The 21,377-nt window shown below is 38.4% G+C and overlaps 1 protein-coding gene across 7 annotated transcripts in view; it reads right to left on the minus strand.

The window, feature by feature from the left end:
* Positions 1–21,377, minus strand: part of LOC101797104 (histone-arginine methyltransferase CARM1) — a 70,395-nt gene that overhangs the window by 30,360 nt on the left and 18,658 nt on the right. For 3 of the 7 annotated variants that reach the window (XM_038171128.2, XM_038171132.2, XM_038171129.2), the window contains exons 3-5: positions 7,927–8,033; positions 7,617–7,721; positions 16–126 (exon numbers count right to left, since the gene is read on the minus strand). In XM_038171128.2, coding sequence (XP_038027056.1) covers positions 16–126; positions 7,617–7,721; positions 7,927–8,033 — 323 coding nt within the window. The remainder of the gene's footprint in view (positions 1–15; positions 127–7,616; positions 7,722–7,926; positions 8,034–21,377) is intronic. The other 4 variants (XM_038171130.2, XM_072031315.1, XM_038171131.2 and 1 more) reach the window with 3 other exon arrangements.

A 21,377-nucleotide genomic window follows, 5' to 3' on the forward strand; every position in this document is an offset into this window, starting at 1 on the left:
AAATAAAGCACTTACCTCTGCATATTTTGTCACTGAACTGGCGTCAACTGCATAGACTTTTCTAGCTCCAGCCTGCACTGCAAAAAATGAAAGGATTCCTAATCCAGAGCCAACATCTAGGACCACCTTGAAAACAAAAGGCACACTGAAAGAAATGAAGTATTTAAAATTCACTTTTTGACACTTCTTTTAAGCAACAACATTTTTGTTTGAATTTGACATGAAAAAATGACGTGAAAATTATGAATTTGACATGAAAAAGTCAAAAAAAATAGTTTATAAAGAATCTGAATACCCTTGATCTGCAACAGCAAATTGAATTCTAGCAGCAACAGCATATTTTTAAGAGACCATAGACTATTTTCAAGTGTAACTACATGCGTATATTTGGACGAAATAGGTTTTTCTATTAAACTTTCCTTGGGAAGACAACTTCAATACTGAGCCTAAGCCAAATACAGGGACGGAGGGATGACATGACAGCAATTATTATTGAATAAAGAACTATGTATTTTCAAATGAAAAATCACTCCATGATGTGGAAGTATTTTGAATAAAACTGAATTATATATCTTTGTTCTTATTATAAATAAGAAGAATTATATATATCAATTATATACTTGTTCTGCTTACTGGATTTTTTCCCATTTTGCTTATTCAATTACTTTGATTTTTACATCTATTTCACATCTCTGGAATGAAAATGGAAAAAGGAAATGGGCCATCAGACTAAAAAAAGGATTCCAAATGTAGTTACAAGATGTCCACTGGAGAGTAATGAACCTATATGCAGGTCAAATTAGATCCACTGTTGGATGGCCTTTGGGCACACGCTGAGGTGCTACGTGTTGTGACCTGTCCAAATTCATACACTTGTACTACTTTTCTCAGGAAGCCAGCTACAGAAGAGCTGATGGAAGATGAAGATGTCTGTGGCATCCCTGGGGAGTGGGAGGATTTGCAAGAATCTTCTGTCTAATGCACTTCTAGAAATGAGGAAGAAGAAGGTAGAGTATCCCCTCACTTTACGTATTTAAGAGGATGACTGTTAAGATTAAATGAACTATATACTCATGACTAGATTGATCATTTAAATCTCAGCAAGATGTTTCAACTATCACACACTTGTGCTGTATGTTAGATTACATTTATTTTTTGTTTATTTTCAATTTAGTCATTACTGGACAGATAGCTACAGCATTCAACAAAAGCCCTCACTTCTAAGAAAGTTAGAAAGAAGTAAGCTGTCGATTTCTTTATTTGCTCTCCAGGTAACTTACAGATCTCCCTTGTATTTCTCCAATACTCATCCAAACTTTTTTTTTTTTATTTTAACTACTCAAAACAGAGGTTTCAAACCTAGGCACCAGAGAAAGAATTTCCACTGTTGATTCTTCATACTGAAATTTCAGACATCCCTGTGTCATGCTACACATGCATGAGTTTAATGTAGAGGAAGTTGCATGAAAAATGCACATAACAAGGTCATAGTGACCAGCTATATATTTATGATTTTCTTTTTTTTTTTTTTTTTTTGTCTACTTCTATTAATTTAGATATCTTATTGTCTTATAAATATACTGTATGCCTTCTCTGGATGAATGTATATTGTCCTGTGAGTATTTTATGTATTGTGCGTGTTTCTTTACTGGATAACTTTCTCAGAAAAGCTTTCACAAACGACTCAACCTAGTCATGCAAACTTCATAAAGATATAAAGATAGTATCAAATTTCAAAAGTCCTGGTCTCAAAAGTCCTGACTTTTCAACCTCTGTTAGTTTTCAGTAATGATTTCCAGGTCTTTCTTGTAGTTCTTGAGAATTCTTAATTCTAAACGAATGAAAGAGTTAATTAAGACTGATCATACCATCTTGGCAAAACTAATAACCTTTGAAAAGTTCCATAAGTTCACTAAATCTTTCTTCATTGTATACTGAAAATTTTCTGTAATTACTTTGTGAGTATGTAAAAATTGTGTGGAGGTTTGAAAACTTTTCAAGCTACATATAATATTTTTCACCATGTGTCCTGACTCTTTCATCCCTCTACTTCTTTCATCCTGTAATTCAGAGTTTGGTTTATCTGCTCAAGATGGAACAAAAATGCATAAACTCTGTATATGTAATGTTTTGAGAATAAAGGAAAAAAAAAAAGAAAAATATGAAGATGTCATGTTGGTTGCTACAGAAATGCCTTAAAGTTTTCAAAAATTCAAATGTCTGGAGACTGCATCTGAAAAAAAAAGATTCCTCTTTGGATAACCAAAAATATATAGAGGTGCTGTACTGCATTTTCCTTCTTCTTGTGCTACTGCAAATCGTACAGCAATTAAAATCACCTTTTTAATTATTTATTTATTTGCATTCTATATAGAATTATATACAGAAAACATCACATGGGGTCAAAGTAGAATGGAAATTGTTTTAATTCATGCAGATTAAAGTTGAGTTTACTTTACTAAACTTTACTACTTGACTTTACTTACTTTACTAAACTTTACTACTTTATTTACTAAAGCAAGATTTTTGTCAGAACAAAGCCAAGTTGCTGTTCTTCAAATAATAAAATAAGTCTTTGATGGAGATTAGATGAATGATACGTGGATCCTGTTAACATTAATGACAACAGAAATTCTTGCTGAAAACCTGTTTCATGTTAAGCATCAGAAAAAAGTTTTGTTATATCTGTCCTGCCAGGAGTATTCTGTTGGGTTAAGATCCCCCCTTTTTTAACTGTAATTACTGATATTTTTTACTGATATTTTGATGTGTATACATTAAAAATATGGATCATTTAGAGTATAGAATATATAGAAAGATGAAAGAGGTGAAAAGTATTGAACAATATTTTTTTGTCTACCTGAAGGCCCTTAATAAAAAATGATTATGTTCTTTGTTTTGTTCGAAATCCTTCAAACTTTTTTATGATGTATGACTTAGCCTTCACTTTATTATTTTAGCAACTTGAATTGTCCTAAATAAATTCAGTCTTTTGTAATTACAAAGCATCTTATTTAAAATGCATGGATTACTTAATTATTTATTTGGATGATCTTTTTCTTCTTTGTTCTTTTCTGATTTTTGAAGATTAACTCCTGGGCCAAGCTCTCCTTCTACTTTGGCTCCAGGCAGAACACAGTCCTATATGTTCAGCCTTTAAGATTCTGAAAAGCTTGTCATCATCCTCCTGTGGATTCACTTCATGAAGACCTGTTTTTCGTTTGTTTGCTTGTTTGCTTGTTTTTCCTTGAGAAAGAGTACATAACACGCCTGTAATTCTTAGTTGCTGGAGAAATTCCAGCAACTTCCCTTATCTTTTAATTCCTAATTATAGTAAGGTCTTTCCTTTCAATTAATTAGAAAGGCATTTTTACATCTATAAGTGTCCTCTGGCTTAGGATTTAACATCTGTGTCTTCCACAGTCCACTTCATGCTTTCAGTGAGAATTTTTAATATTTTCTAGAATGTTTTCTTTTAGAGACTGAACTGGTTGCTCACAGAGTGTGGAATCTCTATTCTCAGATCCATTCAAAACGTGACTAGACAGATCTCAAGCACTACGTTTGTATTAAAGACCTCCAGGGGTCCTTTCCAAAGCAAAGCACTACAATCCAATGATGCTATACCACACCTTACTCCCCAACTGGCATTGCTGCAATCATTGCCATGTCCTACAGAAAGCCTTGCTTGCTTCACATAGGAAGAGCATTCTATCACCATACAGAAGAGAAGGCTCTGGGGTGACTTCACTGCAAACTTTCAGTACTTGAAGGGGACTTATAAAAAAGATGGAGAGATAAAGAGTGACTCTTCGCTCAAACAGCATGAAGGGTAATGGCTTTAAACTAAAAGAGGGAAGATTTAGATTAAAGGTTAGGAGGAAATACTTCACTCAGAGGGTGGTGGCATTGGAACAGTTTGCCCAGAGAAGCTGTGGATGCCCCATCCCTTGTATTCAAGACCAGGTTGGATGAACGTTGAGCAATCTGATCTAGTGGGCTATGTCCCTGCCCATGGCAGGGGGGTTGGAACTAGATGATCTTTGAGGTCCCTTCCAACCCAAGCCATTCTAAGATTCTAATTCTATGATTCTAAGATCAGAGCTGTAAGAGCAATCAAGATGAAATACTGTGAAATTCCGTATGTTGTACTAACATACACATTTCTGAAAAGTAAAATTTTAAGATAGGTAAGAATTTTAAGATAGGTGGCTGGGGCATGATAGTGTCATTCACATTTAGAGTAAAGGTGGTAGATTGTATGTGTTTCGGTATTTACTTTGAAATCTGAATGCAGCTAATTCAGTATTACCAGAAATCGTAGTCAGGAATAGAGGATACCTTACCCTCCTGAACACAGTTCAGTACTGCTCCTCTTTCGCCTGCACAGATGAATAACATGCCAAATGTGAATTTAATGGGAACTACTCACATGTGGTAATAGGCTTGCATACTTAAGTACTTGCATAATTGAAGCCCTGAAAAGGACTTTTGCAAAAAAGGGGTGAGGAGTTGAAGAAGGAAGACTGTAAGAAGGCAAGCATATAAAACTAAAAGCAAAAATGTCATACATCTACAATTACATTTATCATTCAAAATTACTATATATCAGCAAGATTATATGAAGAAAATATTCCTTTTTAACAAACAACAAACAAAGAAACAAATGAAAATACACACACACACACAAGAACCAAACTATGTGCCTTTCCATAATCTGAATGGTTAATTTCTGTGATCCTTCCTCCAGGATCACTAAAGATATTCTGATTCAAGTTGCTTTGCTTTTAAGTAAACTATTTGTAAAAAGATTATGAAGAAAAAAAATAATGCATGTAAAAAGGGTCTGAAATTTAGACTTGTTTTAGAAGAAATACAGATGTGTCAGCTTGTACTCAGTTTGAAACAGCTTTACATGCTGCTACTGTATTTAGTTGAAAGCCTTTTTTTCATTTTAACTAAGTAAAACACCTTAATTTACCTCTTTTGGCAATACAACTATTCAAAATCCAAGTTTTACTTTTAAAAATAGTGAAAGTTCTAAGAAGTTTCCTTCAAAGGGTAAACATGAAAAGCATATGTCAGTAAGGACTACAATATTAATGTGCAGTATCCAACCTTAGATTCATTATATTCTGAATGAGCTCTCCTTATTCCTTTAAGATACAATATACATAGTCAACACAAGTTCTGTCCCAGTTGGTTCCATAGTGCCTTACCTCTGAGACACAGTATGTTTAAATTTATCACCAAGAACCCTCTCAATGGGTCAAGCACAACTCATATTACCTGTTGCATTTTCTCATAAAGATAATTCTTTAGAAAAAATAAATAAAGTCTGGAGTAAGAAAAATATACCTTATCAACAGATAACTTTTGACTACAAGCAAAAATGTCAATGTAATAAACCATCTGAGAATCTAGGGAAGAAGGCAAAGAGAAAAAGAATAAAAAAAAAAAATACACCGAGGGAATGCAGAGTAGGTAGGAAACAGTAAGTCAAATAGCAATTGAATGAAATTTCTTTCAGTAATGAAGGTATGAAAATAATTATGTACTTTTTGCCTTTTTTAATCTCCTCACTGCCATCATTAAACATTTGTCTGCCCTGTGTTTCCTGGATGTAAGATAAATGTAGCTGCAGTATTTCCAAATTGGCCTGCTCCAGTCTCAGCACAACTGGATTCTCAGGTTCTCATGGGAACTTTTTTTTTGCCACAATGTAGATAGTTCAAGTTTTTTTTCAGCTACATTTACTCTGAAAATTGCCATTTCTCAACAGAATCAGGAAAAAGAAAGATCATTTTCTACGTGGGTGGCCAACAACACCCAGTGTGTAATAGTTTTACTAATAGGTATGTTGAAGAGAAGCCAAGGCACCTCCAACAGTTGGGAAAACAAATAAACCAAGAAAAAGTAAGGAAGCTATACTGCTGTATAGCAGCAACATTTCCCAGAGAGGCAAAGACTACAAAAGGCCTGAATTCCTTACTGCAGGCACAAAAATGAAATTAAGATATGTTACCGACATACAAAAATCATCCTTTTGGGTTATAATATGTGAGTATCCTAACCGGCAAGAAGTGAATTGCAAATAAAATCTTTTCTCTGTTGTTTCTTTCATCATATACTAAGTTCCATGTTCCAGTACAAAATTTAATCCATTAATGATACAATAGCTCTGCTTACCGAGCTGCTATCATCCAATACCACATGCTTTGGAGTTTGATTCTGATGCCTATAGAAAACTGGCACAGCCCTGTGTACAACACTAGTTTGCTAACTTTATTGAATTAAATAGGAGAGAAGAATTATCTCAGGCCAGAAAGAAATTACAGAGACTGAAATCTCTTTCTAAGAAGGTAAATATTTAAGTATAGTTTCTAAAGAAGCACATTTTGCCTAAGTCACATGACAAAGAGAAATCATCTGACTTGAATTTATTACTAAAAATAATTAATATCTAAAACATAACAATCTTAAAATAATCAAAATAGATTTCATACTTACAATTCTCCTCATTTTGGCTCTAAATATGCTACACTTTTAGAGGGAAATGTTTTTTTCAATACTTGCTTATATGTTATTAAAGACTCATTTTGGTGATGTAGAAGACCATTTGTGCTGGTATGAGTTGAAGTAAGAGGCTCCTTTTAGAAGATGAGAGAAGGAAAGGGAAAGGGAGAAAACACAAGAAATGACAACAGGGTAAAAATATATATACAGAAATTTAACTTCATTCTCTCCATCTTTATTTGCAGTATTCTGTCTGGACATCAGAAGAACAGCTCACATGATCTCAGTGGACATTCTGAGCCCTTGAACACAATCTTGCTGGGTGGCTAAGCTGCTCTTTACAAACTGCCTATTAGTTTACAGAATGTTCAATGTGGTCTAACATTTTTTGCTATTTTTCATTATTTTTATTAATAATTTTATTAAGAGAAGTGAGCAGTGTCATACAAGGATCTGCAGATGACACAAACTTCAGTCAATGAAAGAACGGATATGTACTGAAGGTAACTGACAGGTCAATACAAGGTAAACTCAACTCAGTGCTGAATAATATTACTTTTGGAAAATCTAAACTATTCTCATACCATCCAAGTTCAAACTGAATCGCATCAAGGCCAGGAAACAGAAAAAAAAAAAAAGAGTGAGCCTAAGCACCATTATGAATTCTTTGGTGAAGATCAATGCCCAATGAATAAATGTAGTCCCAGGAAAGAAAGTAAATAAATACAAGATTTATAAAAAGTACAGTAAAGAATAACTAGAAAGTCAGAATTCTGCAGTATAAATTAATTGTATGGTATTGTCTTCACTACCATGTATAAGTCCTGCCAATCATTCTCAAAACAGATGCCACAGAATTTATGGTGACTGAAAGATAGTAAGAATAATAATGTGTCATGCACTACTTCTTCCTAAAGAAAAAAGCTGAGAGGACTGAGAATGTTGATCTCAGAAGCAAGATTACATAATAAGAAATGACAAAATCTCACCAAAAATCAAGGAATGATTAGCAATTTCAATCAAACGGTGTCTCACAACATAAGAGCAAAATGACAAAATTAGAAATCACACTGCAACGTTTAAGACTTAACAGAGCTTACCTTGTCTTTAAAATCTATGTGGTTCTGCACTATAGCTCTATGGTAAGTGGTCGTCCTCACAAAATCCTGCATCATAACCTGTTGTTGAGACAGACTGCCATAAAACTAAAAGGAATGGAGGAGGTGAAGAAAATGAGAGAGAGAGAGAAAAGATAAATCCCATTTCTATCAGTGTTTCTGGTACTTAAATTACAAAGATCTTGACCAGTCTGAATAAACCTAAGCAATCTTTCTAACTGGCCTGGTGACTGAAGTCATGAAAATAATAGCAATTTAGATTTCACAAACTGGCACTGAAAAATTTCATTACCTGAAAATACTGAGCAGCAGATGCTTCATCTGTTCTCTGACTGAACACAGAGGTAGCTTTCTTTTGCTTCCAGCCTATCTTCAGTACATCTGAAAATATGTTGTATTCTGGAAAAGAAAAATAGAAAAGGCACAAATGTAGAAAAACATACAAGGATAGTAAATTAAGATGAACATCCAATGACAAGATAGGAACAGATTCACTCATACTTGAGAGTAATGTTTCATTTGGCTTATGGTATTCTTAAAGACACAGAAAATAGTTTTTAATTTCATTAAACAGAGAAGAATTTTTGCGAAGATCAGCCTCTACATTTTTAAGACGTACCTGGATGAATGCAACAATATTGTCAAGGATTCTTCATTCATGTTAGCTAACTACTGTAAATAATTGCAATGGTGAACTCTTATCAGAGGAGTAGCTGAACATGAGACTCCACCTACTATTTCAGTTAAACTATACTAATCCAGTCTCCAGAGAGAGAGAACCACCTAGGGTTATTATGAAATACATATATTTGAGTTGGGAGATTTAAAACCTATAATAAAACACTCAAAATTTAATTGGCATAAAAAGCCAGGCTGAGCATCAATTATCTTCCTTTAGAAGCAGTCTAACAAAAAAAAAAAAAAAAAAAAAAGTTCAGATTTATAACATTTAGGCTTCTGTGGACAAAATCAATTCTGTTATTATCAAAGTAACAGGAAAATTCTAGTTGACCTAAAAACAAAACAAAACAAAAAAACTTGAAAAATAGTAAACAGAAGGGCTCCTGTCCCAGTCTTAAAAAAATATCTGACCAACCTCTGACGCAAAGTAATTCCTTACATCCAAAAGACAAGGACATGCCAGTAAGTAAGCAGAGACAGTATCTACAAATATTGAAAAACTGGCAGGTGAGGGCAAGGAGGAGAGGGGGGGAACAGTGGCAGGTAGGGGGAGATCTTATAAATAGAGAATAAAAGCAGAGATGGAAACTTCTGCTTATACAAGGAAAAGAGAAGATAGAGAAATCAAGCCATTTCCATTTGTAATTTGCTAAATACAACAGGAGACTCCTGTACAGCTCACAGATTTTCAATGAAAAATAACAAGTGCCTGGAGCATATAAGTATGTGCACTGGGAAGCACCTGTTAAGTGCTCTCGTTCTTTGGAGATAATTTGATAACAATTTGATAATTCTAATAAAAGCCATTTGAAGTAAAGGGTTTGAAGTAAACATTAGAAATGACTCATTAGTAAACTTCTCAAAATAGTAACCAAGAAGAAGGATTTCCCTCATCATTTCAGGAAATTATGAAATCTGCAAAACAAAAATTTTGTTGCGCTGATCCTTCTCCAGCGCAGGAAGCTGGTATATCCAAAAGCAAAGAGAGGCAAAAGATAGCAAGTCACTTCCCATTTATCTTTGGAAATCATGACAAGTACAATGTAAGGATATCTGGGAATGAAATCAAAGACCCATGTCTACAGGAATTGACATAAGTATAGTTAATGCAAAGCTACCTTTACTGAGTCAAAAAATATTTTTGAATAGGGCAAGACCAACTGTAGAAAATTTTAAATACTTGGTAAAATTGTATAATAAAGACAGCAAAGACCACAGTAAAAGTTTCACAGCCTATCATTATTTTTATCCAAGCCTTCCATTCTTTGCACAGCTAGGAATCACTAAGGCTTGAAAACTGGATAAAAAAGCTCCACTTCTGAGGTAGTCATATGTTGTTTTGAAAAAATGACAAACAGCCATAGTTCATCAGAGAAATTTGAATGAATTGAAGACATAGCCCCTTGAAGTTCTTGAGCAACTCCAAGCTAGACTAATATAACAAAGTTCACTCCTAAGCCTCTGGAGAGTAAGGTCATTTTTCCCAGTTGAGATTATTAGCATTCTAATAGCTGTAACGATATGACTTGTCAAAAATCTGGAGCAATAATATCATAGAATCATAGAATGGTTTGGGTTGGAATGGATCTTAAAGACCATTTAATTCCAACACCACTGCCCTGGACGGGGACACCTCCCAACAGAACAGGTTGCTCAAAGCCGCATCCAACCTGGCCTTGAACACTTCCAAGGATGGGGCATCCACAGCTTCTCTGGGCACAGTTCTTAGAAGCATTACAGCATTAGTTTGCTACAAACAAGTAAGTTTAACCCAACCACAGCAGAAAACAGTAGGGCAGCGATATTCTAAAAGAAAATTCATACACCTATTCTGTAATTTGTTGTAGACACAAGCACCTCACCTACTGATTAAATCTGCTAGAGTGCTCAACTGTAATCACTATGTGCATTATCCTAGACCATTACTAGGTGAGATAAAGTAATCCTAACTCATTTCATAACTTCTGTCATGTCGACTCTAGTGGGAAAAAGATGTCACACATCTGAATTTCAGGTGATATGAGGACTCAAAATTGCTCAAGTTGGTCCAAAAGTAATTGTAAACTCCAGTGAAAATGTACAGATACTTTCAACATGCCCTTTTCACTCACATATACAAGGATGATGGCCAGAATGTAACAGTAAGTGATTGGATCATGACAAAAGATGAAGAAAAACACAAATTGCAGCATCAGTTTTCTACTGCAGGAATCAAGAAACAGCTTAAAATAAATCAGTCATTCTGTTATTTCTCTGCTTTAGAGAGACACCACCAGAAAAGCAACTAACAGAAGAAATATTCTTAAGCTTATCCTTTTTTTTTCCTTCTTCGACTTGACAATAAGAGATAATGCTACAGTTTCAACAACGTGCTCGTCTCCTTTCAAGTTGCACGTCAGCACTATTTTCATACCTCTGCAGAGACTTTTTGGCAACGCAGAAGAACATCTTTGGTGTCCTCCTGAAGAACTGATTTCAGAACCAGGGCAGGGTGAGAAAAATAGGAATATGGTACCCAGAGAGGTTATGCAGTGAACTTTTTTATCCATGGAAGTTTTCAAGACATAACTGTATAAAGCCGTGAGCAACCTTGGGTGGAACCTGCTTTGCAAAGCAGATTTGACCAGGTAACCAAATGAGCTCTCTTCCAATTGAATTATTTTATGACTCTATAAAAAAAAAAAAAAAAAGAAATATGACTTGCTTGTGGTATACTACTCCTCTATATACAAGTAAGAAGTTTGTACTTGGCGCTCTCCAAGGTGCTGGCAAATGACACAATTAATATTCACTGAGTTGAGGAGATATTAACATAATAGACATCAAAATAGAAAGAAATACCAAGAGACTGGCAAATTTCCTCCACAATCTTTCATAACGAACCTCAGATGCCCTCAAAGTTTTTATAGTAGAAGTGGTCTTTTGTGGTCTTTATAGTAAGACCACAAAAAGCTCTGACAAGCTATAACAGAAAATAAAAAAGTGTAATTTAATTAATCTATTTCTAGAAAAATAGACACTAAAAATCCTCTCTGTTAGATGGCAGTAAAGATTCAGGAATAAAAGAAGGAACAGCATTAGATCTAATACAGCTCAATCTTTTCACAAACTTTTAATCCCAACGCCACATTCTACACACTTATCCATGACTAACACTGTCACAGAATCACAGAATTTCTAGGTTGGAAGAGACCTCAAGATCATCAAGTCCAACCTCTAACCTAACACTAACAGTCCCCACTAAACCATATCCCTAAGCTCTACATCTAAACGTCTTTTAAAGACCTCCAGGGATGGTGACTCCACCACTTCCCTGGGCAGCCTGTTCCAATGTCTAACAACCCTTTCGGTAAAGAAGTTCTTCCTAACATCCAGCCTAAAACTCCCCTGGCGCAACTTAAACCCATTCCCCCTCATCCTGTCACCAGGCACGTGGGAGAATAGACCAACCCCCACCTCGCTACAGCCTCCTTTAAGGTATCTGTAAAGAGCAATAAGGTCGCCCCTGAACCTCCTCTTCTCCAGGCTGAACAAGCCCAGCTCCCTCAGCCGCTTCTCATAGGACTTGTTCTCCAGGCCCCTCACCAGCTTCGTCGCCCTTCTCTGGACCCGCTCAAGCACCTCGATGTCCTTCTTATAGCGAGGGGCCCAAAACTGAACACAATACTCGAGGTGCGGCCTCACCAGAGCCAAGTACAGGGGGACGATCACCTCCCTAGCCCTGCTGGCCACACTGTTTCTGATACAAGCCAGGATGCTGTTGGCCTTCTTGGCCACCTCAGCACACTGCTGGCTCATATTCAGCCGACTATCAACCATCACTCCCAGGTCCTTCTCTGCCAGGCAGCTCTCCAACCACTCTTCTCACAGCCTGTAGCTCTGCTTGGGGTTATTGCGCCCCAGGTGCAGGACCCGGCACTTGGCCTTGTTGAACTTCATGCAGTTGACCCCAGCCCATCGGTCCAGGCTATCCAGATCCTCCTGCAGAGCCTTCCTACCCTCAAGCAGATCGACACATGCATCTAGCTTGGTGTCATCTGCAAACTTACTGAGGGTGCACTCAATGCCCTTGTCCAGATCATCAATGAAGATATTAAAGAGGACCGGCCCCAGCACCAAGCCCTGGGGAACGCCACTAGTGACTGGCCTCCAACTGGACTTGACTCCATTCACCATGACTCTTTGGGCCCGGCTATCCAGCCAGTTTCTAAGCCAACGAAGCGTGCGCCAGTCCAAGTCAAGAGCAGCCAGTTTCTTGAGGAGAATGCTGTGGGAGACAGTGTCAAAAGCCTTGCTGAAGTCAAGGTAGACCACATCCACAGCCTTTCCCTCATCCACCCAGCACGTCACGTGGTCATAGAAGGAGATCAGGTTCGTCAAGCAGGACCTGCCTTTCATAAACCCATGCTGACTGGGTGTGATCGCCTGCTTACCCTGCAAGTGCTGCGTGATGACTCTCAAGAGGATCTGCTCCATGAGCTTCCCTGGTACTGAGGTCAAACTGACAGGCCTGTAGTTTCCTGGGTCTGCCCTCCAGCCCTTCTTGTAGATGTGCATCATGTTTGCTAGCTGCCAGTCAACTGGGACCTCCCCCGATAGCCAGGACTGCTGATAAATGATGGATAGTGGTTTGGCCAGCTCCTCTGCCAGTTCTCTCAGTACCCTTGGGTGGATCCCATCCGGCCCCATCGACTTGTGCACATCCAAGTGCCGTAGCAGGTCACCAACCAGTTCTTCGTGGATGGTGAGGGCCACATCCTGCTCCCCATCCCCTTCCACCAGCTCAGGGTACTGGGTATCCAGAGAACAACTGGTATTATAGAAGGTATTTTGAGCAAGTTTGCTGATGACACCAAACTTGGAGGAGTTGTGGACTCGAATGAGGGTGGAAAGGCCTTGCAGAGGGATCTGGACAGGTTGGAGAGCTGGGCGATCACCAACCGCATGAAGTTCAATAAGAGCAAGTGCCGGATCCTGCACCTGGGACGGGGAAACCCTGGCTGCACGTACAGACTGGGCGATGAGACGCTGGAGAGCAGCCTAGAAGAGAGGGATCTGGGGGTCGTGGTAGACAGCAAGTTGAATATGAGCCAGCAGTGTGCCCTGGCAGCCAGGAGTGCCAACCGTGTCCTGGGGTGCATCAAGCATGGCATCGCTAGTAGGTCAAGGGAGGTGATTGTCCCGCTCTACTCTGCGCTGGTGCGGCCTCACCTCGAGTACTGTGTGCAGTTCTGGGCACCACAGTATGAAAAGGACATGAAACTGTTGGAGAGTGTCCAGAGGAGGGCTACGAAGATGGTGAAAGGCCTGGAGGGGAAGACGTACGAGGAACAGCTGAGGGCACTGGGCCTGTTCAGCCTGGAGAAGGGGAGGCTGAGGGGAGACCTCATCGCAGTCTACAACTTCCTCGAAAGGGGGTGTCGAGAGGCAGGAGACCTTTTCTCCATTAACACCAGTGACAGGACCCGCGGGAACGGGGTTAAGCTGAGGCGGGGGAAATTTAGGCTTGACATCAGGAGGGGGTTCTTCACAGAGAGGGTGGTTGCACACTGGAACAGGCTCCCCAGGGAAGTGGTCACTGCACCGAGCCTGTCTGAATTTAAGAAGAGATTGGACTGTGCACTTAGTCACATGGTCTGAACTTTTGGGTAGACCTGTGCGGTGTCAAGAGTTGGACTTGATGATCCTTTAAGGGTCCTTTCCAACTCAGGATATTCTATGATTCTATGATTCTATTGCCACTAAAGGCTGAGGCAAAGAAGGCATTAAGCACTTCCGCCTTTTCCTCATCTCTTGTAACTAAGTTTCCCCCCACATCCAGTAAAGGATGGAGATTCTCCTTAGTCCTCCTTTTTGTGTTGATGTATTTATAAAAATGTTTTTTGTTACCTTTAACAGCAGTAGCCAGATTGAGCTCCAGATGAGATTTGGCCTTCCTAATATTGTCCCTGCACAGCCTCGCAACATCCTTATAGTCCTCCCTAGTGGCTTGCCCACTTTTCCAAAGATTATAAACCCTCTTTTTTCTCCTAAGATCAAGCCACAATTCTCTGTTCAGCCAGGATGGTCTTCTTCCCTGCCAGCTCGCCTTTGGGCACGAGGGGACAGATCGTTCCTGCGCTATTAAGATTTCCCTCTTGAAGAGCGCCCAGCCTTCCTGGACCCCTCTGCCCTTCAGAACCGCCTCCCAAGGGACTCCACCAACTAGTGGAGAGAAAAAACATCTGAGGTTAAACAAAGAACTTAACTTCAACTACAGTTAAAATAGTTCTGTAAAAGAACTTCACTTAACTACTGTTGTTGCATGAGAAGTGAAAAATACACTTGTGAAAAGCAAAACAAAAACAAAAAAACAACCAGCAAAACAAACTTTATCACTTATCCATGAAAACGTAGTGAATAAATATACCATGAAAAGTCCACTCCTGGCATGAATTTGCTACTCTTCATCTCTTCAGTGATATTCTTTTCTTCTAAACACTTAGAAATAAAGCATTCATCAAAAACCTTTTAGTTACTTCTACTTACTACATAGCAATCACTAAATAAATACCAGGTTTAGGGAAGGAATTATTGTTGCAGATGCGAATTTAGGATTTTGTTTTGCTTTTGAATGCAAACAGTTAAAGGATTCAAAAGGAAATCACTTAGGGCATCCAAAATTGCCCAGGAATTTTTTGTAAGAATTACTACCAGTTTCAAGTATTTTCTGAGAAATATTTCAAATATTTTCTGAGAATTCAGACATATATTCATTTACGTGACTCTCAGGGAAAACTGCCAAATAGTACATTTTTGCATATTAAGAAATACACATAATTATGCATATTAAATACAGAAAAAAAAGGAGTAGGCTATTGTGCACACTCCACACATGACACAAAGTACATAAACCATTCTGTTTCTCTTTAGCGCAGACAACCAACATTATGTTTCTCCCTTTTGTAGACTGTCCCAAAAGAAAGCAAAGCATTTCTCTTGAGTCTGTGTTTTATATCCAGCAAGTCTATTTCTTATATCCAACAACTATTTACAATAGCCTATCTTTTCTCCATTTGCTTCTGCATGCAAATACACTAAGCTGTTATCTTGTGTTTTCTATAAAGGAAATTCTTTATTTGCTTGGACATCATTCTGCTTGTGATATAAAATATAGTTTTATGTGCATATTGATTAAGGTCCTTAAAATGAAATTTTACTTTGATCTTCCAAAGAATCTGGAAACTTAAGCTGTCATACAGAGAAATACATGAAAAACTGTCCCTAGCTCTTATGAAAAATGGATTTTCTTCTTTCTTAATGGTAGAAGGGAATAAGAAAAGAATCTACACCAAAACCAGACAGCCTGGACTACTGGTGGGTCACTTATTTTAAAACCAGGAGTTAAGCATACAAGACCAAAAATGAGCAAAGTATTTTTCAAGAACAGACAAAGGCTATTTGCTGTTAATCCTCAGTCCTATGTTCTTCATCAAGTTTCTAGCACTCTACAAATCTTTTCCTTTGAGGCTGTAGGGAATTGAATTTCTCATCTCAGGGAACAATCAGCTAATCTCTTCAGATCTTTTATCATCTTTACAAAATCAATCTTGGCTATAATGCTTCTTTATTGGAGGGTATTGCCTAGTAATCTGAGTGTACTGCTTAGAATGTCACCACTTTTTATTTAGTTCTGACTTTTTGCTTGTTTATCTATATTAAAAAAAATAAAATTTTTAAACAGGAATCTGTTTACTCATGAAATTTGTGGGGTTATCAGGGGTTATACCTGGAAACAAAAGGTCTTCTGCAAAATCCAAATTCATGTGCTTTTGTCTGGGGGTATGGGCACAGGTACTTCTTGATGCCATGCTAAGGCTTCTTTCTAACCTCCCAACTATTTCATTAGCTTTATTGTCTGGTAAAACTGTAAACTGGGAAGAACATAGGAACTCTTCTTGGCTGTCTTCAAAGAAATATCTTACAATTTTCACCGACTGAAAAACAAATCTCTATGCTCTCATTGCCCCAATCACTTAAATCAACCAGTAGGTTGAAAAAAACCCTCAAAACTTTACAAGACTTACAGACATGTTGCAATAGTGTCATATTAATGGCTCAAGATTTTCAATTAGAGAGGTACGAAGAAATATTTATTGTCTTTTCATTTATACTTTTCTGTATATTCCCCTCTCACCTTAATGAATGCATTATTAGATTTCAGAACAAAACTCTCACTTACCCAGCCACTTAAAAGGCAAGAAGAACTTCCACTTTTTGTAGACCGAAATGCTTTTGCAAGATTCTTGTTTAGAAAAAATAAAAGGTTTCCCTTGCAATTTACTTCATAAAAGAACATTAAAAATATAACTCTTAAACATTTTCTTTGAAAGCCAGGCTTGTTAGGATTTTGATATGTTTTCATTTCCCTACTTTTTTTTTTTCATTTAAGTCTTATAACAGGTACACCTCTGAAAACTTTCACCTTGACAGAAAGCTATATTTTGGTGAAAAATGGGGGAATTCGTGTGTAAAGTTTGACTAGATATGCATCTCAGCTAACTTGTATTTGCTGTTAGATATTGAACCTGAACTAATCAATTGTACAGTCTGATAACTTGTTGGAACTATTCTGCAGATATTACTACAGTGATAACCTAAAAACTGCACTGGGTAGACACTGAATTAAGGCCAGCTAAAACTGATTCTCATGACCAAAGAGAACAGGAATATCCTCCCAAAGAGTTCTGCTCCTTCTCAAAAAGGAAAGAAGCAGCTCTAGAACTCTAGCAGTTTCCACAGGGATATTCATACCCTGTTCCTGGTAATTTGTCACTTGAATGGTTGCACACTGCATAAACAGAACTTCATAATTATTTCTCTTTACAAAGCACTTATCCTTACAGCAGAAGACGCATACAAAACCACGAGATATTAAAGTAGTGCATCTCACTCATCTGCTCAAAATAGATGGGATTCTATTACTAGTCCAAAGGGTGAAGAGTGTGGAGTAGTAGCAAAACAAAACAAGTCAAAACATAACAAAACAAAAAGATCTAACATTAAACTTGGATGGCAGATAAGGGAGAAATGGAGGGAAAATAAACACAGAAAAAAACAAAAAATCCATGCAAAGAATAAGAGAAAAGAAGCCCAGAGGTGAATAAAAAACAACAAAACAAAACAACAAAATAAACACAACAGAAACAAAACAAACACAAAAACACAAAACACATAGAGCATCAATCCAAAACAACGATACTTTCAATAAACCAATAAATAAATGTATTTACCAACAAACATTTAATTTTCTGATCTAGGGAGTTTTGCTAAAAGCCTTATAGAACTGCTATTCCCACAACATTTTGCATTATGTGTTACAGGCTACTACTAAAATGCAGTACTTATATTATGCAGTCAATTTGGCCTACAATCGATGACAGGTATATAGTAATAACTTTGAATGGGTTTGAAAAAAAAAAAAAAGAAAACACAACATACAATCATAGAATTGTTTGGCTTAGAAGGGGACTCAAAGATCATCTAGTTCCAACTCCCCTGCCATGGACAGAGACATCTCCCTCTAGACCAGGCTGCTCAAAGCCCCATCCAGCCTGGCTTTGAGCACTTCCAGGGATGGGGTATTCTCAACTTCTCTGGGCAACCTGTTCCAATGCCTCACCACCCTCACTCTGAAGAATTTCTTCCTTATATCTAATATAAACTAACCCGATTTTAGTTTAAAACCACCACCTTGTCCTGTCACTATAATTCCTGATAAAGAGTCTGTTCCTAGTCTTTCTTGCAGGACCCCTCTAAGTATTGGAATGTCAGTGTAAGGCATCCCTGCAGCCTTCTCTTCTCTAGGTTAATAACCCAAACTTTCTCAGCCATTCTTTACACTGGAGGTGCTCCTCTGATCATCTTTGTGGCCTTCCTCTGATCCCCCTCGAACAGGTCTATGTCTTATGCTGCAGGTTCCAGAGCTGAACACCGTACTCCAGGGTAGGTCTCCCGAGAGAACAACAGAGGGGAAAATCACCTCCATTATCCTGCCGGCCATTCTTCTTTTGATGTAGCCCAAGATATGATTGGTTTTCTGGGCTACAAGAACAAATCACTGGGTCATGTCAAATTTTTCATCCACCAGTACCCTCAAGTCCTTCTCTGGAGAGCTGCTCTCTATCCACTTATTGCTCAGCCTGTTTCATGTTTGGAATTGTCCCAGCCCAGGTGTATGACCTTGCACTTGGCCTTATTGAACTGCATGCTGCTCACATATGACCACCTCTTAAGCCTGTCCAGGTCCTTGTGGATGGCATCCCTTCTGTCAAGCATGTTGAACACACCACACAGCTTGGTGATGTCGACAAACTCACTGAGGGTGCACTCGATCCCACTGTCCATGTCACTGACAAAGATGTTAAACAGCACCCGTCCCTGTATTGACCCCAAAGGAATACCATTTATCACTAGTCTCTACCTGAACATCAAGCCATTCACCACAATTCTTTGACTGCACCATCCAGCCAATTGCTTATCTACCTAGTGGTTCATCTGTTAAATCCACATCTCTCCAGTTTGGAGACAAGGATGTCATGTGTCAAATGCTTTGCACAAGTCCAGGTAGATGACATCAGTTGCTCTTCTCCTATCCATCAATGCCATAACCACATCATAGAAGACCACCAAACTTGTCAGGCATGACTTGCCCTTAGTGAAGCCATGTTGGCTGTAACCAATCAACACACCTTAGCAGTTTCCAGGAAGATCTGCTCCATGATCTTGTTGGGCAAAGCAGTTAGAATGACAGCTCTGTAGTTCCCTGGGTCTTCGTTTTTTTCCCTTTTTAAAAATTGGGGTTATGTTTCCCCTTTTCCAGTCAGATGGAACTTCACCAGACTGCTACAACTTCTCAACCATGATGGATAGTGGCTTAGCAAATTCATCTGGCAGTTCCCTCAGAATCCTTGGATGCAACTCATCAGGTCCAATGGACTTGTGCATATTCAGGTTCCTTAGATGGTCTCAGACCTGATCCTCTCCTACAGTGAGCAGTTCATCATTCCTCCAGCCCCTGCCTTTGCTTTCTGTGACTTGGGCTGTATGGCTAGAACATTTCCTGGTGAAGATGGAGGCATAAAAGTCATTGGGTACCTCAGCCTTCTCCATATTCTGGGTAACCAGGCCTCCTTTTTCCTTTCAGAGAGGGCCTACATTTTTCCTAGTCTTCCTTTTATCACTGACATACATACAGAAGACCTTCTTGATACCACTGATGTCCCTGTCCAGATACAATTCTCTCTGGGCTTTAGCTTTCCTAGTTTGATCCCTCACTACATGGACAATTTCACTGTATTCCTTCCAGGCTACCTGTCCTTGCTTCCACCCTCTGTAGGTTTTGGTTTTGTATCTGAGCTTGGTCAGGAGATCATTGTTCCTCCATGGAGGCCTCCTGGCATTTTTGTCTGACTTCCTCTCTGCTGCTATGCATTGCTCTTGAGCTTGGAAGAGGTGATCCTTGAACATTAGTCAGTTCTCTTGGGCTCCTTTTCCCCCCAGGGCTTATCCCATGATACTGGGAGGATCTACCAAGTAGATACTTGAAGGGACCAAATTCTGCTCTCCCAAAGTCCGCAGTTGTGAACTTGAATTGTGCCCTTCTTGCTGTACCAAGGATCTTGAATTCCACCATTTCATGGTTACTGTACCCAAGGATGCCTTTGGGTTTTTTATTCCCCAGAAGCTCCTCCTTGTTGGTATGAAAAAGGCCCAGCATAGCACTTCTCCTCATCGACTCCTCTGTCACTTGAAGAAGAAAGTTATCATCAACGCATTCTAGGAACCTCTTGGATTGCTTATGCCATATTATGTTGTCCCTTCAACAGATATTGAGTTGGTTGAAACCCCCCAAGAGGCTCATGAATGTGAGGCTTCTCCTACCCGTCTTCAGAGGCTTTCATCTACTCGGTCTTCATGGTCAGGTGTCCTGTAGTGGACCCCCACACTATAATGTCACCTGTCTTTGCCCTCCTTTTAATCTTAACGCATAAACTCTCAGCTGGTGCCTCATCCTCCTCCAGGCAGAGTTCCATGCACTCCAGCTGGTCATTGACATAGAGGGCAATATCACTCCCCTCATCTGTATGGTAGTCCATGACTACGTCAGACAAGACTACGTTACAAGACTATGTCAAACAATAAGACTGGTCAACCTGTCTCCTGTTATTAAGTGGGACACAGTCTGCCATTTGGAACAGAGTTGAACACTATCTAAATAATAAAATGCCTGCTTTGGAAAAAAATTAGAAATGGGAAATAAAAATACAGTAAACTGATCAAGGTTAGATTACCATCCAAGATGTCCAAGGTTGGAGTATCATCTCTAAAAAAGGAAGAACATCTTTTTGTTTTTATTTGCTTGTAAGGAGACTTCAGACATTCACAGTGACACCTATTATAAGTATCTTAGTAAAATTCCAAGAATGTTCACCACACAGCCAAAAAAGCTTCCAGAAATCCTTGAATTTACATCTGTTTGATAGCATTTGCTCAAAAGATTTTTGATACATCTTTTAACAAAATATACAACATTTCATAGTCATAAACGGAGCAGAATGGACTAATAAGATTCTGTTCATTTTAACAGCTCATTTACAAATACTTCAATCACCATTAGAAAATTTTGCTTTGAACATGACTGAATATTAAAACACAATTTGCAGACTGGGTCACTTAGCAGAATACTACTTTAAGATTCAAATTCTGCAGTGTACTTTTAAACTCTTTTATTAGTCTTGATTTCTGTAATGGGAATGGTTTGTTCCACACGTACTATTCAGGGAATCATTTCAAGCATCAGCACAATAGAATTCAATGCTTGGAAATTCAGTCAGCACTCAAGAGACTCAATCAGTTGTACATTTTTACAGGAAACATGACTTATGGCATTGCGTCATGCATCAGAAGCTGGATTCCACATGCTCCAAATCTCATTATTAATTTCCTAAGTCACACTTTTCCCAAAGCAAAAATCTTTTATATTTTTAGCAACAGTAACACACACTTTCTGTGGTAAGCAGA

The sequence above is a fragment of the Anas platyrhynchos genome, chromosome Z, assembly GCF_047663525.1.
Source record: "Anas platyrhynchos isolate ZD024472 breed Pekin duck chromosome Z, IASCAAS_PekinDuck_T2T, whole genome shotgun sequence".
Taxonomy (NCBI): Eukaryota; Metazoa; Chordata; class Aves; order Anseriformes; family Anatidae; genus Anas; species Anas platyrhynchos.